The sequence below is a fragment of the Scyliorhinus canicula genome, chromosome 3 (assembly GCF_902713615.1).
Source record: "Scyliorhinus canicula chromosome 3, sScyCan1.1, whole genome shotgun sequence".
NCBI lineage: Eukaryota > Metazoa > Chordata > Chondrichthyes > Carcharhiniformes > Scyliorhinidae > Scyliorhinus > Scyliorhinus canicula.
The window spans coordinates 179430263-179451132 of record NC_052148.1 but is presented as its reverse complement, the minus strand read 5'-3'; the positions used below and the strand labels follow the sequence as shown (position 1 = coordinate 179451132).

The 20870-nt window shown below is 45.2% G+C and overlaps 1 protein-coding gene across 4 annotated transcripts in view; it reads right to left on the bottom strand.

Moving 5' to 3' along the window:
- Nucleotides 1-20870, bottom strand: part of prdm5 (PR domain containing 5) — a 432322-nt gene that overhangs the window by 295160 nt on the left and 116292 nt on the right. For all 4 annotated transcript variants that reach the window (XM_038791835.1, XM_038791837.1, XM_038791838.1 and 1 more), the window contains one exon: nt 8499-8578. In XM_038791835.1, coding sequence (XP_038647763.1) covers nt 8499-8578 — 80 coding nt within the window. The remainder of the gene's footprint in view (nt 1-8498; nt 8579-20870) is intronic.

The following is a 20870-nucleotide window of genomic DNA, read 5'->3' as shown; positions in this document are numbered from 1 at the left end:
GCCTGGTGACATTGTCAACCATACCTTCCTCACTCTACTGATGGGGCACTAATTGGTTGGATTGGATTTTTCCTGCTTTTTGTGGACAGGACGCTGGCCAATTTTCCAGATTTCCAGGTAGATCCCAATGGTGTGGGTATACTGGAACAGCTTTGCCTGGCATTCCTATTTCTGGACCACAAGTCTTCAGTACTATGCCGTTTCTTAATATGACATACAGTGAATGGAATTGGCTGAAGACTGGTATCTTTGGTGCTGAGGACCTCAGGAGTTGGTCAAAATGGAACATCTATTTGCCATTTCTGGCTGATGTAAGTTGCAAATCCTTGAACCTTCTCTTTTGCGGGAGACTAAATTCCATCCATCTCCCTGGATTAAGTCAGTTTATTTGCAAACTGGATGTCACTCATCCATGCCATCACTAAAGACCACCTATTTGCATCTCCACACCCCACCCCTAAATCACACTACCTGCTTTCTATGCCCCATAATACTGCACAAGCAACGGGTTAATTATTTTCATTGCAACATATCCAGTAGTCCTTGAAGCGATCACTAGAAAAGAAAACACAAAGCTAAGTTTTTAAAACTTATCTGAATGTGGATCAGGAGTACCTACGACATAGGTAGGAAGAGAGATGGGGATTTGAGACAGAAATTCAGGGAGCTAGGGTGGAAGCTGAGAGCTAGAACAAACAGAGTTGTTATCTCTGGGTTGTTACCCATACCACGTGCTAGCGAAGTGAGAAATAAGGAGAGGAGTTGAACACGTGGCTACAGGGATGGTGCAGGAGGGAGGGTTTTGGTTTCCTGGATAATTGGGGCTCATTCTGGGATAGGTGGGACCTCTACAAACAGGATGATCTTCACCTGAACCAGAGGGGTACCAATATCTGGGGGGGAGATTTGCTAGTGCTCTTCGAGGGGGTTTAAACTAATTCAGCAGGGGATGAGAACCTAAATTGTAGTCCCAGTGTACAGGATGTTGAGAGTAGTAAGGTCAGGGATAGGGTTAAAAGTTCGAAAGAGGGCACTGGCAAGCAGGACGCTGGTTTGAAGTGTGTCTACTTCAACGCCAGGAGCATCCAGAATAAGGTGGGTGAGCTTGCAGCATGGGTTGGTACCTGGGATCTCGATGTTGTGGCGATTTCGGAGACATGGGTAGAGCAGGGACAGGAATGGTTGTTGCAGGTTCCAGGATTTAGATGTTTCTGTAAGAACAGAGAAGATGGTAAAAGAGGGGGGGGTTGTGGCATTGTTAATCAAGGAAAGTATTACGGCGGTGGAAAGGACGTTTGAGGACTCGTCTACTGAGGCAGTATGGGCCGAGGTTAGGAACAGTAGAGGAGAGGTCACCCTGTTGGGAGTTGTCTATAGACCTCCGAATAGTTCCAGAGATGTAGAGGAAAGGATTGCAAAGATGATTCTTGAAAGGAGCGAGAGTAACAGGGCAGTTGTTATGGGGGACTTTAACTTTCCAAATATTGACTGGAAATACTATAGTTCGAGTACTATAGATGGGTCAGTTTTTGTGCAGTGTGTGCAGGAGGGTTTTCTGACACAGTATGTAGACAGGCCAACAAGGGGCGAGGCCACATTGGATTTGGTACTGGGTAATGAACCCGGCCAGGTGTTAGATTTAGATGTAGGTGAGCACTTTGGTGATAGTGATCACAACTCGGTTATGTTTACTTTAGCAATGGGCAGGGATAGGTATATACCGCAAGGCAAGAATTATAGCTGGGGGAAAGGCAATTATGATGCTATTCGGCAAGATTTAGGATGTATAGGATGGGGAAGGAAACTGCAGGGGATGGGTAAAATCGAAATGTGGAGCTTTTTCAAGGAACAGCTACTGCGTGTCCTTGATAAGTATGTACCTGTCAGGCAGGGAGGAAGTTGTTGAGCAAGGGAACCGTGGTTTACTAAGGAAGTTGAAGCACTTGTCAAGAGGAAGAAGAAGGCTTATGTTAGGATGAGACATGAAGGCTCAGTTAGGGCACTTGAGAGTTACAAGTTAGCCAGGAAGGACCTAAAGGGAGAGTTAAGAAGAGCGAGGAGAGGACACAAAAAGTCGTTGGCAGATAGGATCAAGGAAAACCCTAAGGCTTTCTATAGGTATATCAGGAACAAAAGAATGACTAGAGTAAGATTAGGGCCAATCAAGGATAGTAGTGGAAAGTTGTGTGTGGAATCAGAGGAGATAGGGGAAGCATTAAATGGATATTTTTCATCAGTGTTTACACTGGAGAAAGACAATGTTGTCGAGGAGAACACTCAGGTTCAGTCGACCAGGCTAGATGGAATTGAGGTTCAAAAGGAGGAGGTGTTAGCAATTTTAGAAAATGTCAAAATAGATAAGTCCCCTGGGCCAGATGGGATTTATCCTAGGATTCTCTGGGAAGCCAGGGAGGAGATTGCAGAGCCTTTGTCCTTGATCTTTATGTCGTCTTTGTCGACAGGAATAGTGCCGGAAGACTGGAGGATAGCAAATGTTGTCCCCTTGTTCAAGAAGGGGAGTAGAGACAACCCTGGTAATTATAGACCTGTGAGCCTTACTTCGGTTGTGGGTAAAATGTTGGAAAAGGTTATAAGAGATAGGGTTTATAATCATCTTGAAAAGAACAAGTTGATTAGCGATACTCAACACGGTTTTGTGAAGGGTAGGTCATGTCTCACAAACCTTATTGAGTTTTTTGAGAAGGTGACCAAACAGGTGGATCAGGGTAAAGCTGTTGATGTAGTGTATATGGATTTCAGTAAGGCGTTTGATAAGGTTCCCCACGGTAGGCTATTGCAGAAAATAAGGAAGTATGGAATTGAAGGTGATTTAGCGGTTTGGATCAGTAATTGGCTAGCTGAAAGAAGACAGAGGGTGGTGGTTGATGGCAAATGTTCATCCTGGAGTTCAGTTACTAGTGGTGTACCGCAAGGATCTGTTTTGGGGCCACTGCTGTTTGTCATTTTTATAAATGACCTGGAAGAGGGTGTAGAAGGATGGGTTAGTAAATTTGCAGATGACACGAAGGTCGGTGGAGTTGTGGATAGTGCTGAAGGATGTTATAGGATACAGAGGGACATAGATAAGCTGCAGAGCTGGGCTGAGAGGTGGCAGATGGAGTTTAATGTGGAAAAGTGTGAGGTGGTTCACTTTGGAAGGAGTAACAGGAATGCAGAGTACTGGGCTAATGGCAAGATTCTTGGTAGTGTAGATGAACAGAGAGATCTCGGCATCCAGGTACATAAATCCCTGAAAGTTGCCACCCAGGTTAATAGGGCTGTTAAGAAGGCATATGGTGTGCTAGCCTTTATAAGCAGGGGGATTGAGTTTCGGAACCACAAGGTCATGCTGCAGCTGTACATAACTCTGGTGCGGCCGCACCTGGAGTACTGCGTGCAGTTTTGGTCACCACATTATAGGAAGGATGTGGAAGCTTTGGAAAGGGTTCAGAGGAGATTTACTAGGATATTGCCTGGTATGGAGGGAAGGTCTTACGAGGAAAGGCTCAGGGAATTCGTTAGAGAGGAGAAGGCTGAGAGGTGACTTAATAGAGACATATAAGATAGTCAGAGGGTTAGATAGGGTGGACAGTGAGAGTCTTTTTCCTCGGATGGTGATGACCAACACGAGGGGACATAGCTTTAAATTGAGGGGTGATAGATATAGGACAGATGTCAGAGGCAGTTTCTTTACTCAGAGAGTAGTAGGGGTGTGGAACGCCCTGCCTGCAATAGTAGTAGACTCGCCAACTTTAAGGGCATTTAAGTGGTCACTGGATAGACATATGGATGAAAATGGAATAGTGTAGGTCAGATAGGCTTCAGATGGTTTCACAGGTCGGCGCAACATCGAGGGCCGAAGGGCCCGTACTGCGCTGTAGTGTTCTATGTTCTACCTCACAAAAACATGAAGGCCACGGTCAGCCTGTGTTGGCCTTGGCCCTTTGGATTAAATTCTGATACATTTCAGATCTGAGACACTTGAAAATTAGGGAGGAGGAAGAATGTTCAGCCATGCTCACCCACATCTTCTGCTCTCTTGCACCCCCCCCCCCCGCGGCACCTCATCCCCACCAAACCACACTTCAGGAATGCAACAATTGTAACTATTTTTGAGGAGGGAGATGAATGATACTCTGAAAATGATCAAGATATTTCCCTCTTCTCCATGTCAGAAAAAATCCTGACAGGCGTTTCCCTGAATCAACTATTTTCTATGGCTGTTCTCCCAGAGACACAGCCTGGCTTTAGACCTGTCAAAGGAACTACCAATCCTGCATTTGGGTGTCAAGTAAGGTTGCATGATAGTCCCCATACCATCAGGCTATGGCTATTCAGCTCGAAGATTAAATGCCCTCTGGTGTCAGTATTACATACTGTCTAGAGGGGAAACTCTTTAACCTTGCTTTCTCCATGTGAAAATTAAGCTGATCTCTATAGAAATGAAATGAAATGAAATAAATGAAAATTGCTTATTGTCACGAGTAGGCTTCAATGAAGTTACTGTGAAAAGCCCCTAGTCGCCACATTCTGTTCGGGGAGGCTGGTACGGGAATTGAACTGGCCTGCCTTGGTCTGCTTTAAAAGCCAGCGATTTAGCCCAGTGTGCTAAACCAGCCCCAATAACAGTGGTCTACATTTTGTAGATGACTGCAGTGTCAGCCACTCTCAATCTCTTCAATTCTGCATTCAAGAGACTCTGTCTCTGCTCGAATGTTGCCAAAACAAAAGTCATGCCAACCCACACTTTTGTCAGCCAAACATTCCACCTCCCGTATATGTTAAAAGTGAGATTCTGAAATATGTTCCTCACTTCCACATCTTCACAACCACGGGCACAATTTTCCCACTGCATTGCGCCCAGCACTGATCCCATTACACCGGGTGCATAGCGGGAGAGGCCAAAAATGGGTTTCACGCCGGGCGCTGAGCCGTGCGCGATGCAGCTGACCCGCTATGCCAGACAAGATCTGGACCACGGCCAGCAAGGGTGTAATCCAGATCAGCATATTTAACTGAATCATTAGGCTAATTTAAATAGGCACAGCCCGTTCGAGGCTGTAGTCGCCAAGCTCCCGGGACCCACCAGCCCCATGGCGAGGCCTCACATGGGTGCGAATTAGTGCTGGCCTCCAGAAACGGAAACCAGACCTGATGGCCATCCCAGGTTGGCTTGGAGGCCCTGGGGGCTACCAGGTGGTCAGGGACAGGACAGGGCAGTGCCCTGGCACTTCCCCTGACAACGGCACAGTGCCAGCCTCTGCGTGGGTGGGAGGCGCGTGGGGGAGACTCAACCTCGCTTTGAAGTCTGGGCAGCCTTTGAAAAAACAATGCCCCAATCTCGGAGGAGCCGGTCCTGCTGGCGCCTTTAGTTCCAGAAGGAATGCAGAAAAACATCCTAAACGTGGGATTTGTTAGTGAGAAAACTCCCCAAGCCCCAAAAATTGACTTAAGTGACTTAGGTGGGCAGCACGGTAGCATGGTGGTTAGCATAAATGCTTCACAGCTCCAGGGTCCCAGGTTCGGTTCCCGGCTGGGTCACTGTGCGGAGTCTGCACGTCGTCCCCGTGTGTGCGTGGGTTTCCTCCGAGTGCTCCGGTTTCCTCCCACAGTCCAAAGATGTGTGGGTTAGGTGGATTGGCCATGCTAAATTGCCCGTAGTGTCCTAAAAAGTAAGGTTAAGGGGTGGGGGGGGGGGGTTGTTGGGTTACGGGTATAGGGTAGATATGTGGGTTTGAGTAGGGTGATCATTGCTCGGCACAACATCGAGGGCCGAAGGGCCTGTTCTGTGCTGTACTGTTCTATGTTCTATGTTAAGTGTGCATTACTGACTGGGAGGAGCTCACTCCCAATTGTTCAAAATAGCAATTTCTTAATGATGCGACCAAATGGCAGCAGAGAAGAGGACAAAAAGAAGCAAATCCTGAAATCTGGATCCCACTACCTCGTCGAACATCCTACCCCATGTTCCCAAATATCTACAGGTCTAGCATCAGCCTGTTCAGTCACATGAAGACGCAACACATGACCCTGAGGAGACCGGAACACATTATACTTGCAGTCATTGTTCAAATGTTCAATTTTGCCTGTTGCACATGGTCAACAGTTTACTTTATCATTAAATCATACTATTTTAAAATAGTGCAATCTGAATGGCTGACAAACGTGTAACCTTAATGCCAATACTGCCTTTAGCTTTTTGTGTGTATGCCTTGCAATCAAGGAATTCGATGTAGGGAACTACTCAAAATTTCTACAGTCAATGGACTGTTTGCCTTGCAATATGAAACCTAGACAATGGTTATAACCTTTACTGATACCCAAAGGTAGCTCAGCTCATAAGTTTGAAAAAGGGGCACGCTCGAATGGCCTCATTGCACCTGCCTCAGTGACACAACGACACTGGTAAACCAGCCGCGACGAGGCCTCTCGTGAGATGTGTGACCTTTGAATGCCTCGCGAGATCTCCGGATCTCGCCCTTGCTGGGCATGATCAAGATTTACATATTTAAGTGAGCAGTTAGGCTCACTGAAATATGTCGGTGCTGGATTCTCCTAAGGGCCAGGAACGAATGCCTGTGCCTGGGAGACCTGGGCATGGTGCCATTTAGCACTGGTCGCTACGAACGTGGACCAGGCTCAACAGCACCTGGAAAGATCTTCCAAACCATCAGAGGCACCCGAGTGGTTGGGCTCTGGATACAGTGGTACCCTGGCACGACCGCTGCTACCCAGGCATGTTGGCACTGGCAGCCTGGCACTTCCACCCAGGCACCCTGGCACTGCCAGAATGGCAATGTCCAGGTGCCAGATTGCCATTGTGCCTAGGGGTGCGGTATGCGGTAGGCCGGGGGGGGGGGGGGGGGGGGGATTTGAGGACTGCCGAACAGATAAGTTTGGGGTATTTGGAGGGGGGCCGTGGTGAGGAGGCGGGGGAGGGGGTTGAAGAGATCAGGGCAAAATTTAAAAATGGTACCCCAATCTCTTCCTGATCTAACAAGCTTATAATAGTAGGTGAGGTAAGTGCGGCCTTGATGTGGCCAACAAAAAAGTCCAAAACAAGGCTCTTGCACCCATAGTATATGTTCATTTTTCATTAATGACGTTTCTAGACTGAAAAACACAGTCAGTTAACATGTAGTTGAATCTATATGGCTCGTGTGCAATTCACAAGAATGGAAATCAAAACGCAGCATGTCAATCTCTACATTTACATCACTTTCATGCCGAGACATCAGTGAAAGGAGTGACGAGTTCAATTCATATTCAAAAGTTTGATGAATTGATCAAGTGATGCTAATTCACCCAATGGAAGTACCTAACAGCTGTAAGGATCCTTCCTGCTGATTCCCTTATTTCCCCTTTTTTTCTGCCATTATCATTTTGATCCATGGATGCATCATGGACATAAACCTTTAAGTCGAGCAGGGTAAGAAAGGAATTAAAATGTTACAAAAGAGACCACTGTGCTAGCTTTTGAGCAACTGAAATCAGACTTTATGGCACCTGATAGATGGGGTGGGACTCAGTTTGATTGGTTGTCTGGTGGCCAATGAATTGGCTAAAAGGCCGTATTCTGTCCAGTAACAGATGGTGATTAGATCTTGCCTGAGTGGGATGATTTCCAGGGATTCATGGAAAGCAGATGTGGGTTTGTGGACACTCAGGGAAAGGATCTTTTCTCTCTAGAAAGGCTGTAAGTTGCTGTATTTCCAAAACTGCGATGACCTGAATGAGTCTACAGTGAAAACCATTACAGACTGGAAAGCAGTAATCGTGACCTGAAGGCCTGGTTTGAAGGAGTGTGCTAGAAAGAACGATTTGAAACAAAGACTCTTATATTTTATCTTTACTTATCATGTTTTTAACACCTCAATTCCTCCCCTCTGTGTTTGTCTGTCATCTGTGTGCATGTGTATGTATGTACAGTAAGAAATCTTACAACATCAGGTTAAAGTCCAACAGGTTTGATTCAAACACGAGCTTTCGGAGCGCAGCCTCCGGAGAGCTTCCTCAGGAGGAAAGAGCTGCGCTCCGAAAGCTCGTGTTTGAATCAAACCTGTTGGACTTTAACCTGGTGTTGTAAGACTTCTTACTGTGCTCACCCCAGTCCAACGCCGGCATCTCCACATATGTATGTAGAGCATGGGGGCAAGTTAAAATGGGGGATTAGGAATTAGGCAATGGTTAACTAGTTGAATTTGCTGCATATTTAATTATAATTCTTGTTATAAATAAAAAGTAATTGTGTTTAAATTTACAAACCTTGTGACTGTAATCAATGGGCAGCCAAGGGCCAAAGGCCTTAAGTGTTTTTTAAAGAATTATTTGTTAATTCGATTGTGTTGCGGCTCCGAGTCAAGGGGACCTGCAATTGACCGTGCCCTAGCCCAGGGTGACGTAACACAGCTAAGGCCCCAGTAAACAGCTCACATTAGGGATCTAACACAAACACGGCATGCTGCGAAGACCGGAAGGTGGTCTCTTGTCTGCCTGACCTTTCGATGTTCCTGTAGGGTTGCAGCCGAAGAACACTTTTTATTGCACACAGAGCACATCAGTCTCTTCCGAGAGTTTCCTGCAGTCAGAAAATAAACAGAATTATATTTTAAAACTTGAAGACAAAAATGACGTGCATTCATGTTGCATGTTCACAATCACCAGATGACTCAAAGGAAGCACAGGTAAATCCCCAAAACACATGCATTGAATGTTCAGAGGTCACTTGATAGACACTGGACATCTACAGTTTTACCTGGGTCCAGTGCATGTCTGAAACTCCTCTTTATATATATTTCAACACAGCATTTTTAAACATACCAATGAAAAAGCTGTCTGGAAGAGGTAAAAATGGAAATCAATAGCACATCCCAATAATATTGGAGAATTGGAGCATAGGGAAACACAAGTCAAGAGTTAACCCTACCCCTTTCTTAGGTCAAAAACAATCCAGGCACTCATCCCTATCCATGTCTCTAAAGGAGTGTTCTTGCCCATCTTTCTTTCCCAAAAGATACATCAAGCAGTATTCCAAACTATAGATTCTCCTCTCTGCCCCACCAAACCCCCTCCCCACACCTCCCAGGTCTACAATATTCAAACCGGACCATTTCAAAACTAGAAACTAAGTTATTTTTCAAGAAAAACAGACTTTTTAAAATTCCCAAAACACCAGGGCAGGTTATACGAAGGTTTATGTAACTGTGATAACCCCTACAAGGACCACGGGGGATTTGTAATAGATCGCCCCATGGGGCTTGTGGACTACGAGTTTCCCTGGTAATGGGCAGATGCCCACCCAGCTGGGAGACCCATTAACTGAGCCCTTTAAATGTCGGCATGAACCTGGACTGGCTAATATGCTAGCGCTGGGCTGGGACTCCATTGTTGTCTGCTACGGTGATGGCTTTTTTCTTTGTGTTATAAATAAACAAAGTTAACCTTCCAGACCAGGTCTCCTGGATTACTACATAGGCGATGAGGAGCAAGAACAAAATTCTGGACAGCCTTGTCATAAGTCGATTCTGGTAAGAAAAGACAGAGAAAATCCAAAAATGCCGCTATTTGACAACTAAAGCCATATGATGCAGGCGTGGAAGATTGGTCCTGTATGCCAAATGAATGTGATTTTTCTTTGGGGCAAAAGGCACAGAAGGCCAAGATTGACGGAAGGTGATTCTCCTGACCACTTGCAGAGCCCCAACGTTCGGCATCATTAAAAGCCTGACTTATCCGGCAGCCCCGGATTCGAAACCCTTTAATGAACTGATGGTTGTTCTGACCCTTGTGATATTGCCATTTATAAATTCAACATGGCCAGAAGAACCCTGGAGAATTTGTAATGGAATTCTGACAGAGCTTCGGAAACTGGCGGAACACAAAGAATGGACATTCCCTCTCAGAGATGCTGCGGGACCGACTAGTATGCAGAATAAATAATGTCACAATCCAGAGGAAACTGCTGGCAGAACCTACCCTGGACCTTAAAAGAGCCATAGATGTGGCACAGTCTGGCGAGAATGCTGGGAAAGTAGCCCAGGAAGTCCAGAGTTCCATGAATCACAGCGTCGTGATTATTGGACGACCCCCATACAGGAAAACTGGTTTTCCCATGGAAAATGCTCACATGACCCGCCCAATGCCAACAATCAGACTCGAAAGATAAGGAGGGAGGCCGATGGCCACAAGACAATCGCAAAGTTCCTGCACTTGGTCATAGGCCATGCCCAAGGCAAGGCTGCCAGAATCGGTGAAATGCATACCAACTATGCCAGAAAACAAAGCCACCTCAGGCCAAGGCTTTGCAAGTCAACCAGCCTGACCAGGAAGAGTTAATGCAATTAAATTGCATCACTGCCCCCAAATTGGCCCCAATCGGTATCAAACTCCAGTCAACGGTCACCCCCTGGATATGGAAGTAGACACAGAACAGCCATTTCAATTGTAGGGGAACAGACTTTCAGTCGACGCCATGTGGGCATTTTAATTATAGTCTTTTATTATATTTTGCCCCTGAATCTGCGGGATACCAAGGCCAGATTGGCCACATACACAGGGGAGCCATTATGCATCATAGGAAACACCATGACCCCAGTCACCCATGGGAAGCAGACAGTCCGACTCCCCTTAAAGCAGTACAAGGACGAGGACCCAGCCTTCTGGGAAGAGATTGGCTGCAAATATCCACCTGTTTAGCAACAGATTTTAAGATGGGCACCAGCAACTTATATGAAGTCATTGGGAAGTATCCTGAAATCTTCCAGGAAGGCTTCAGAAAAATTAGAGGCACTATGGCGAAGATTTATGTAGACCTGGAGGCTCTACCCAAGTACTTCAGAGCACGGTTGATCCCCTATGCATTACTCGCCAATAAGCCCGAATTGGATTAACTGGAGAACCTCATCATACGCCCAGTACAATTCGCAGAATGGGCTGCACCAGTGGTCTCAGTATTGAAGCTCGACAAGTCGGTCTGCCTTTGCGGTGACTATAAAAGGAACGTCAACAGAGCCTCCCCGCTTAAGCCGGTATCCCTTGCTTCACATGCAAAACTGGCATATACATTCACAAAACTAGATATAATCCATGCATGCCTACAGCTGTAGCTTTATGCAGCATCTGGAAAATACATCACCATTAATACCCACAAGGGGTTTATCGAATATACTCACCTATTTTTCAGACTATCATTGGCGTGGGCTATTTTCCAAAGTGTGATGCAAAACATCCTTCAAGGATTGTGCAGAGTGACAATTTGCCTGTACGATGTATTAATCTCAGGAGCCACTAAGAAGGAACACCTGTAAAACTTGGAGCTTGGAGGATGTCTTACAGCAATTCTCCGAAGCAGGCATCCACCTTAAAAGGAGAAATGTATGTTTCAGGTAAGCGAGGTAATGTACCTCGTGTACTGTGTTGACAAGGATGGCTTACACCCGTAGAAGACAAGGTAAAGGCCACAAAAAGGAACTCGGATACCAAGAAACACAGTGGAACTGAAGTCATTCCGCAGTCGCAAATTTTAATGGGAAATTTGTAGCTAATCTATTCACTTTGCTGGCACCCCTGAACGTACTGTTAAAAACGAATCAGGAATGGTCATAGCAAACGTCACAAGACAATGCTTTCACAAAGGTAAGGAAGCAACAGCTTTCATCAAACATGTTGGCACATAACGACCCCTCAAGGCCACTCACATTAACGTGCACCATCTCTCCTCACGGAGTAGAAGAGCTACTATCTCACCGATGGGATGATGGCATCCAGCGGCCAATCGCATATGTTACCCAGGACCCGGGCAGACGTGGAGAGGAGATACACACAGATTGAAGAAGAGGGATTGGCTGTGATATTTGCGTTAAAGAATTTTCACCAATACGTTTATGGACAACACCTGACCATCATGGACCACAACTCTCTATTAGGCCTCAGGACAAGGAAATTCCTGCCATCGCCTTGTAACAGATCCAATGCTCAGCATTATTATAGGCAACTTCAAGTACACTTTTGAACATCCGACTAGGAACAGATGCCTTGCAGCGCCTACTGCTACCCACGAGCCTGGTTCTCCCCCACCGCCAGCAATGGACAAAGACATTACGACTCTCGATCCAGACATGGACCCAAAAGGAAACGAGACAGGCAAAGCTTCGCCACATCATGTTAAGTGTCAGAGTACAAGGACACCCCATGAGTACCCCATGAGGGCAGCGCGGTTAGCACAATTGCTTCACAGCTCCAGGGTCCCAGGTTCGATTCCTGGCTTGGGTCGCTGTCTGTGCGGAGTCTGCACGTTCTCCCCGTGTGTGCGTGGGTCTCCTCCGGGTGCTCTGGTTTCCTCCCACAGTACAAAGATGTGCGGGTTAGGTGGATTGGCCATGCTAAATTGCCCTTAGTGTCCAAAATTGCCCTTAGTGTTGGGTGGGGTTGCTGGGTTATGGGGATAGGGTGGAGGTGTGGGCTTGGGTAGGGTGCTCTTTCCAAGAGCCGGTGCAGACTCGATGGGCCGAGTGGCCTCCTTCTGCACTGTAAATTCTATGAAAAAAAATACTTAAAACCCTTCCTCACAAAACACAAGATGAATGTGGAAAATGGCATTATCCTGTGATAATACATGATAATATATGAGAATTGCTGTAAGACATCCTCCAAGCTCCATATCCTGAGTGATCATCCCAAGTTCAGGTCAGTGCCCGATACTACAAGAGTTACATAGCAGCCACAAAGGAGTCTCAAAAATTAAGATGCTCGCAAGGTGCTACATCTGGCCCGGACTTGGCATGGGCATTGAGAATATAGTAAGACAGTACTCACCCTGCCAAGAGAATCAGAAGATCCCACCATTGGCCTTGCTGCACCCATGGGAATGACCATGGAGACCCTGGGTATGGGTGCACACAGACTTCGCTGGAGCATTCATGGGTCCTATATTTTTAATTTTAATCAACGCTCATGCCAAATGGATGGATGTGCATCGGACGGCATCCACGACTTACAGCACCACCATAGAGAGACTCAGACAGTCATTTCGCCCCTACGGAATACCGGAGTTCCTCACAATGGACAATGTGACCCCATTCACCAGTGGCAAATTCTAGGTATTTATGAAGACTAATGGAATGAAGCACATCTGTATGGCACCATATCACACATCCTCAAATGGTCTAATTGAATGGCGGTCCAAATATTCAAACATTCAACAGCAGCATAAAAAACAAACCACAGACTCGCTCGAGACAAAACTAGCGTGTAATTATCGGACAATGTAACGTACAACGACAGGAGTGGCACCAGTTGAGCTATTAAAGGGTCGGCACCACCGAACCAGACTCAGCTTATGTCACCCAACTTAAGCGAGAAAGTAGAGACGAAGCAAGAGGCCCAGAAGAGAAACCACGACCGTCAGAGACCAGATAGGGCCTTTAGACCAGGAGACATAGTCCATGCCCGTAACTTCAGAGCTCCCCTGGGATCCCGGATTGCAATAGAGAAAATGGGGCCCATATCATATACAGCTAAAACCAGAGAGAAGACCTTAAGAAAGCACGTGGACCACCTGAGAAGCAGGGAACCTTCTACTGAGGAAACCGCCCCTGGAAAAACAGTACCCTCAACGTCCATCATGCCAACCTACAGACAGGGTACGCAACCCATCCTGGACCCAACGTCCTTCATGCCAAACTACAGAAGGGGACGCAACCCATCCTGGACCCGGTCAGTCAGCAAGACAACAAGGACTCGGGCTTTGAAATGGAAGCAGAGGTGACACTACCAAGCCAGAAATTGTCATTGAGAAGGAACCCCCAGCAATGGCCCTTCGATGCTCACTGCAGAAGAGACAATCCCCCAAGGTTAAGGGGGGGTTATTGGGTTACGGGTATAGGGTGGATACGTGGGTTTGAGTAGGGTGATCATGGCTCGGCACAACATCGAGGGCCGAAGGGCCTGTTCTGTGCTGTACTGTTCTATGTTCTAACTCTAGAATGACCCCAGCCCGGCCCCACTGCTGGTAGACACATGATGACATGCAAAGTGATGGAGAAGGCCCCATCATCATGGGAGCAAGGGGGGGGGGGGGGGGGGGGGGGGGGAGAAATGTGACAACCCCCATGAGGGCCACGGGGGATCAATAATAGATCTCCCTGTGGAGTAATGAGCAGAGGGAGGCCCACCCTGCTGGGACACATTAACTCGGCCCTTGAAATGTCGGCCCAAACATGGACCTGGGGGCTCTATTGTTGTACGCCACAGTCATGGTTTTTCCTTTGAGTAATAAATAAACAAAGTTAACCTTCCAGATCATGTCCCCTGGATTTCTACAATAGCAAACCGGCAAAAACATAACAACAAGCCTCTGACAGAAGAAATTTCTCCTCAACGTCATCTTAAAGGGGAGATCCCTTATTTTTAAGCTCTGCCCTCTAGCTCTAGAATCCTTCATGAGTAGAAGCATGTTTTGAGCATCCAGATACACCTCGATCTCATCCTTGAGGAATGAGTTGCTATCTTTCTACAAAGTCAATCAGAATTATCTGCAAAGCATGCGGCACTTGAAAGAGCACAGCTGCCAGTATTTATGTTGAAAATTGTCAGTTCCATTCCAAACAAACACATCAATAAAACTTGATTTTAAAAAAAGCAGCAGTGAGATTTCTCAGTCATATTTGTCTGAAATGATCCCACAACACTCATGTCAACATTATATAGAATTGACAGAACCCCTCTATAATTGCGACAAAAGTAGAAAAATATTAACCCTTTTTGGACTGTCACCATTATCAATATAGGTTACCACGGTCTTTAGTTTATTTAGATAGATATAGCAAGGAATCTTCGAATAGATGGCACATTTAATTCAGCAATAGGAATTGCCACTTCCTTTAAAAACGGAAACTACGTGAAAATGAAGGTCCTCCTGAGATTCCTGTCGTGTTCCAGTGTCTCCCCATCTTTATTCCGCGGTCCTCCTTTAAACGGGTCAATAAGGTGATCATTGGCTTTGTATGGGCGTGTAGGACCCCGAGAGTAAAAAAGGGGATTCTGGAGCAGAGTCGGGGCTGGCGCTGCCGCACTTTAGTGATTATTATTGGGCGGCTAATATAGCCATGATCAGGAAATGGGTGGTGGGGGGAGGGTCGGTTTGGGAGCGTGCGGAGGCGGCATCATGCAAGGGCACCAGTTTGGGGGCGTTGGTAACTGTGCCTCTGCCATTCCCACCTGCATGGTATGCCACCAGCCCCGTGGTGGTGGCGGCCCTGAAGGTCTGGGGGAGGCATGAGCGAAGGGAGCTTTGGTGTGGTCTCCAATCTGTAATAATCACCGGTTTGCCCCGGGAAGGCTGGAGGGTTCTGGAGATGGCTGAGAGCAGGGATTGAGAGGATGGGAGATATGTTTACGGAGGGGAGCTTTTCTCACCTGACGGAGCTGGAAGAGAAATTTGGATTGGCATGGGGAAATTAGTTTATGTACCTGCAGGTGCAGGACTTCCTACGCAGGCAGTTCTTAACCTTCCCCCTATTACCGCCAAGGGGGATTCAGGACATGGTAGTTTCCGGAATGTGGGTGGGAGAAGGGAGAGTTTTGGACATTTGTAAGGAGCTTATGGGGTCAGAGGAAACGCAGACCGAGGAGCTGAAACACAAATGGGAAGAGGAGTTAGGAAGAGAGATAGAGGATGGTCTATGGGCAGATGCGTTGAGTAGAGTCAACGCAAACACAACATGTGCCAGGCTCAGCCTGATACAATGTGAGGTCGTTCACCAGGCCCACATGACAGTGGCCCGGATGAGCAGGTTCTTTGGGGTAAAAGATAGGTGTGCAACGTGTCCGGTAGGGTCAGCGAACCATGTCCATATGTTCTGGGCATGCCCGAAGCTTAGGGGATTCTGGCAGGGGTTTGCGGATGTCATGTCCAAGGTGTTAAAAACAAGGGTGCACTGATGCATGATCAATAACTATCGAAGCGAGATTGGAGTACAATTGAAGGCTTTATTGGGCTAGATGTTTCCCCCAGCAGCGCAGGTACAGAATGCAGCAGCTAGGGAGACACAAACTCTTATACTCCACCTTACTGAACGGAACCAGCAGGCAGGCTTCACCAATGATCTTACTGTCTCAGGTACCTCCCACACCAATGATCTTACAGCATCAACCTAGGCACCATAATACCTCTAGTACCGACTACCACATGCACCGAGTCCAGAGGTGGTGATTTTCGGAGTGTCGGAAGACCCGGGAATCCAGGAGGAGAAAGAGACAGACGTTCTGGCCTTTGCTTCCCTGGTAGCCCGGAGACGGATACTATTAGCTTGGAGGGACCCAAAGCCCCTGAAGACGGAGACCTGGCTAATTGACATGGCTAGCTTTCTCTGTTTGGAGAAAATCAAGTTCACCTTGAGAGGGTCAATGTTAGGGTTCACCCGGAGATGGCAGCCGTTCATCGCCTTCTTCACAGAAAATTTAATCGTCAGCAGAGGGGGAGGGGCGGGGTTAGCTTAGTTTAGAGTAGGGGGTTAGTAAAGGTGGGACCTGTAAGGGAGGAAGACGGCTTTTGCACTATGCTTATATTTTCATGTACATGGTTTATTTTGTTGTTGTAAAACCATAAATACCTCAATAAAATGTTCATAAAAAAACGGAAACTATACGATTGAAAATATAGGAAATTCTAAATCAAATAAATAATCTATCCAGTGATAGAGGATCTTGTAGCCTTTAAAGGAAACAAAGTATGTTCACTACTGAAATGATCAGTAGTCACAATGAACCCTGAAATTGTTTACAGAGGTCACTTCAACTCTAAGTAATAGATCACAGAATTATACATTTTTACAGAACAGATCTTTCTATTGAGTCCCCTAATCGAATAAATCATGAGTGAAGAGGGTGCTCAGTGGAGAACATACATCCATCACACTGTATTAACCTTATTACAATTACACAGCTCTTTCCTGCCTGGTTGATGCGCGATAACTACAAAGCTGAAAAAATAAATCACTTTATAAAGAGCTTCCAGCTCACCGAGGAGGCTTCAAGCTAATCCACATCCACCAAGCTACTCAGAAAACTCTGCTCACTTTTTTGTAACTGTGACAAATTCCACCACAGTAGCTGCGGCAATCTACAACATTCTAAATCGAACTACCCACAACATTCTAAAAATCTCCCAATGTTGACGGATTTGTTCAAATAAATTGTAGGATTCGCATCATTGCCAAATACAATCAATTCTTCATTGGGCCATACATTAGCTGCATACCAAGTTCCACTGAAATCTGTCCATTAGTTTTTGAGGATATACTGTTGACAAACAGAAACAGACCAACAAACAGGGACAAAAATATTACCTCTGTCCATTTTCAGTAATTAGGCGCATTGCTGAAGAGGTGGAGAATATGAAGAGGAAAAAGAGAAATAGATGGAAACAACAAAATCTTCTTTTCAGACTAGTAGATCCCTGTACTGTTGCTCACAGATTTGATGACAAGGGGGCTCTTAGATTCAACCAGTTGAATTGTTGAGATGAGATTATGCGATGTAAAAAAAACACTGATTCACTTAGGTAATTGATGTATTTTCTTGGTTCATTAAGCCACCAGAATTCAATTATCAGGTAAACAGCAGTACTAATGAAAGTGAAACATCAAGAATATAGCGTATAGTGTAGCTTACAATTTATTACAGAATCTCTGGACCACAAAAATGTCAGTAAACTACCTAACTTCTAAATTAAACACAGTTGGTTCTGGAATACTGTAGCTCAGTCAGCAAAAACATTAAATATATTAATCCAATATCAATATGATAAAAATCATCTAAAAATTAGCAACTAGAGGCAAATAATCTGTCAGAAAGACGGTAATATGAACAAGCTGCTTCTATGCAGCTTGTTTTTCTCAGTTTACACATACTTACTTGCTCTACTACTGTAAGTCATTTGCCAGATGCAATTATTAAATGCCACAACCAACCAATCATAAGAAATACATAAGAGAGCCACTCCAAGGTCATTCATGATATATGATGTGATTTAATTAGCAGTCTATTAATATCCAATATATTTTTCAATCTTCATTCAAATAATAATACCCATCCATTAGATCAACTTTGTCCTGCTACTGCCATTAATCATGACACCCTGGCTATACCTAAATATTACATTGTAGGTTGAAGGTCAGTCACCAGATGTATTTCACTTCCTGTTCTTAGCTGGTTCAAGGAGTGAAGGAACGTGTAGCTAAGTACCAAGACCTGCTTCCAGTTCAAGAACTAATGAGCATGTGTTTCGTACTCTCCTATTTATTTTACACCTAGCTTAAAGCAATTACTGGAAGCGCTGGGCTTTGCCATTTTAAATTGCATCAATTGATAAAAACAAGGAAGCTCCTGACTATTGTATTATTTCTTAAAATTCAGATCCTTGTTAAACATTAAGAAACAATACCAGAAGGGTAACAGTGTTTATTCAGGATTTGCAGTGAACTCTGTGTTGACAGGAATCAAAAGCATTTCAATTAGGTCCATGAAGCCAGGACCAGACAGACTGGCCGTCATTTCTTTGAGGCTTTCTTTTCCTTTGTGAAAGGCCAGTTAATTCTTCACGCAGATAATGAGGAGCACCAGAGGAAACTGCAAACTATTTAAATGCACACTGAAAAAATATTTGTCGTTTTTTTAGAACAAGGTTTCTAATCGTGGAAAATAACAGAAATGTGTCAAACATTTTTTCTCAATTCCATTTTCACATTTAGAAGACCACCACCTCTTTTCCTGTTAATTTATCTGTACTTTATTACTTTGTTTCTCTGAGGTCATTGAGTCATAAATTTTTGACCTAATCAACTTTTTTTCCCTGAAACCCTAAGGTATGGTTAATGTTAATTTCCATTCAGTATTAGAAACGAGTATTCTGAATAATTCAGATTTAAGTTATTAAAATTCATACCCTCTACATCTAACACCAAACTATAAATTGCATTAGGCCCAGACCAAGTAAGGCAGGTTTTCCCTTAAACTGGCAGGGTTTCAGGCATATAGCCATCATAGAGACTAGGTGGCCAATTGTCATTGTAAGGCCACTAGAGACCAGAATGGATGAACAGTTACTCCCACACATCCCTCCTCTGCTCATCCCAACCTCCAATTACTGGAGAACAGATGTACACCGTCCTCAATCAATAGACCACCAAAGTTGCAATCTGAGTACTAATCTGAGTACTAAATCCTATGAATCATAGAAATAATTTCCTCAATAGATTACCAGAGATCGTATGTAACTTCAACCATTTAGGATTGCATAGACACCACCACAACTGGGCAAAGCAGGAATCAAATATATATTTTAAACAGTATTGCTAGCCAATATGTCCTTCCTGCTCTTCACTCACCCTTTTCCCCACCCCACCCCTCTACCATCACTAGATTAACAAGGATTATGTGCATACCCTGATTTTTTTAAAAACAGACACAAGACAGGCCGAGATTCTCTGGCCTGATCGCGGAATGTTTCAAGGCGGTGCATGTTGTGTTATGCTGCTTCGGATAACACAGGCTGTTACTTGATGCAGTCTTAACTAAAGGATGCTCCGGACTCTGAAATGAGTTCAACGTGTTCATTGAACTATCAACACAGTTCTCAAATGAGTTCTAATCTCTGCTAATCTAGCTGCAGTATCTCAGTCTAACTGTACCAGCTTGTTCTCAGCCATGTGCTGGGGTGTGATGCTGCTGATCAACCCTGTCTAACTCTCTAGATGTCTGTTTGTGGAAAGAGGCAGGGTGTGAGTGCCTCATCCCTTTTATAGTGTTTATGTCATGCCCCCTTGTGGTGATGCCACCCATGTGTCCTGACTGTCCATTGGTTGTGTCCTATTCTGAGTGTTCATTGGTTGCATGTTTGCATATCATGACAGTGCACAGCAGTCCGCCATTGGCCAGCGGCAGGATCCTCTGGTGCCAGCACTGTCAATAGGATTTCCCATCGAATCCACCTCATGCCACCTTGGATGCGCCATCGGCATGGCAGGAGGATCCCGCCGGTGTGAGCATCCGGAAGGTCTCACCCGTGAGCTCCCTCAAGAAAATCAACACAAACAACTGCATCAATAAATAATGACTAAAGCAGATTAGAACTTAAATATATCTATTTTTCATAAGTCACTAACAGCCATTAGCACCTGTATAGGTGAAAATTAGTGAAACTTGATAGATACAGGACCCCCCCCCCCACATTTTGCTTGGGCAGTGGTATTTAAAAGGGCAGGCGTTACGTTAACCTCACCAGGTCCAAAATTATTATTTTTTTCACCAAATCAATTAAAACAAACTAGGATAAAATAAATATGTAGCTGCTGTTAACTCAGTTAAAACACTTAACAGCTAAATTATAGAATCCCAATCGATACTTCAGAAGGAGTTCATTTGGCCCATCGAGTCTGCACCAATCCTCAGAAAGAGCACTGTATCTAGGCCCACTCCTCTGCCCTATACCAGTAACTCTATCTAACCTGCAAAGCTTTGGACTGTGGGAGGAAACCGGAGCACCTGGAGAGAAAGTAAAACCTCCACACAGTCACCCAAGGCCAGAATTAAACCCAGCTTCCGGCACTGTGAGGCAGCAGTGCTAAACAGTGTGCCACCATGCTGCCCTAAATACACCATTCTGGATATTCATCATATCAATGCCACAAGTTTTTCAGTTTATTTCCAAGGTTACATGCTTGAAAAAGGAACTAAGTTAAAGTTTTTAAAATATACACATATCTTGCGTATTGAGTTTGCAATGAATAGCAGTTAACTCCAAATCCAATTGTCAAAATTAACAAGCCTCTGCAACATTTCCTAGGGTATTTACATGGCTGTACCTGCTCATC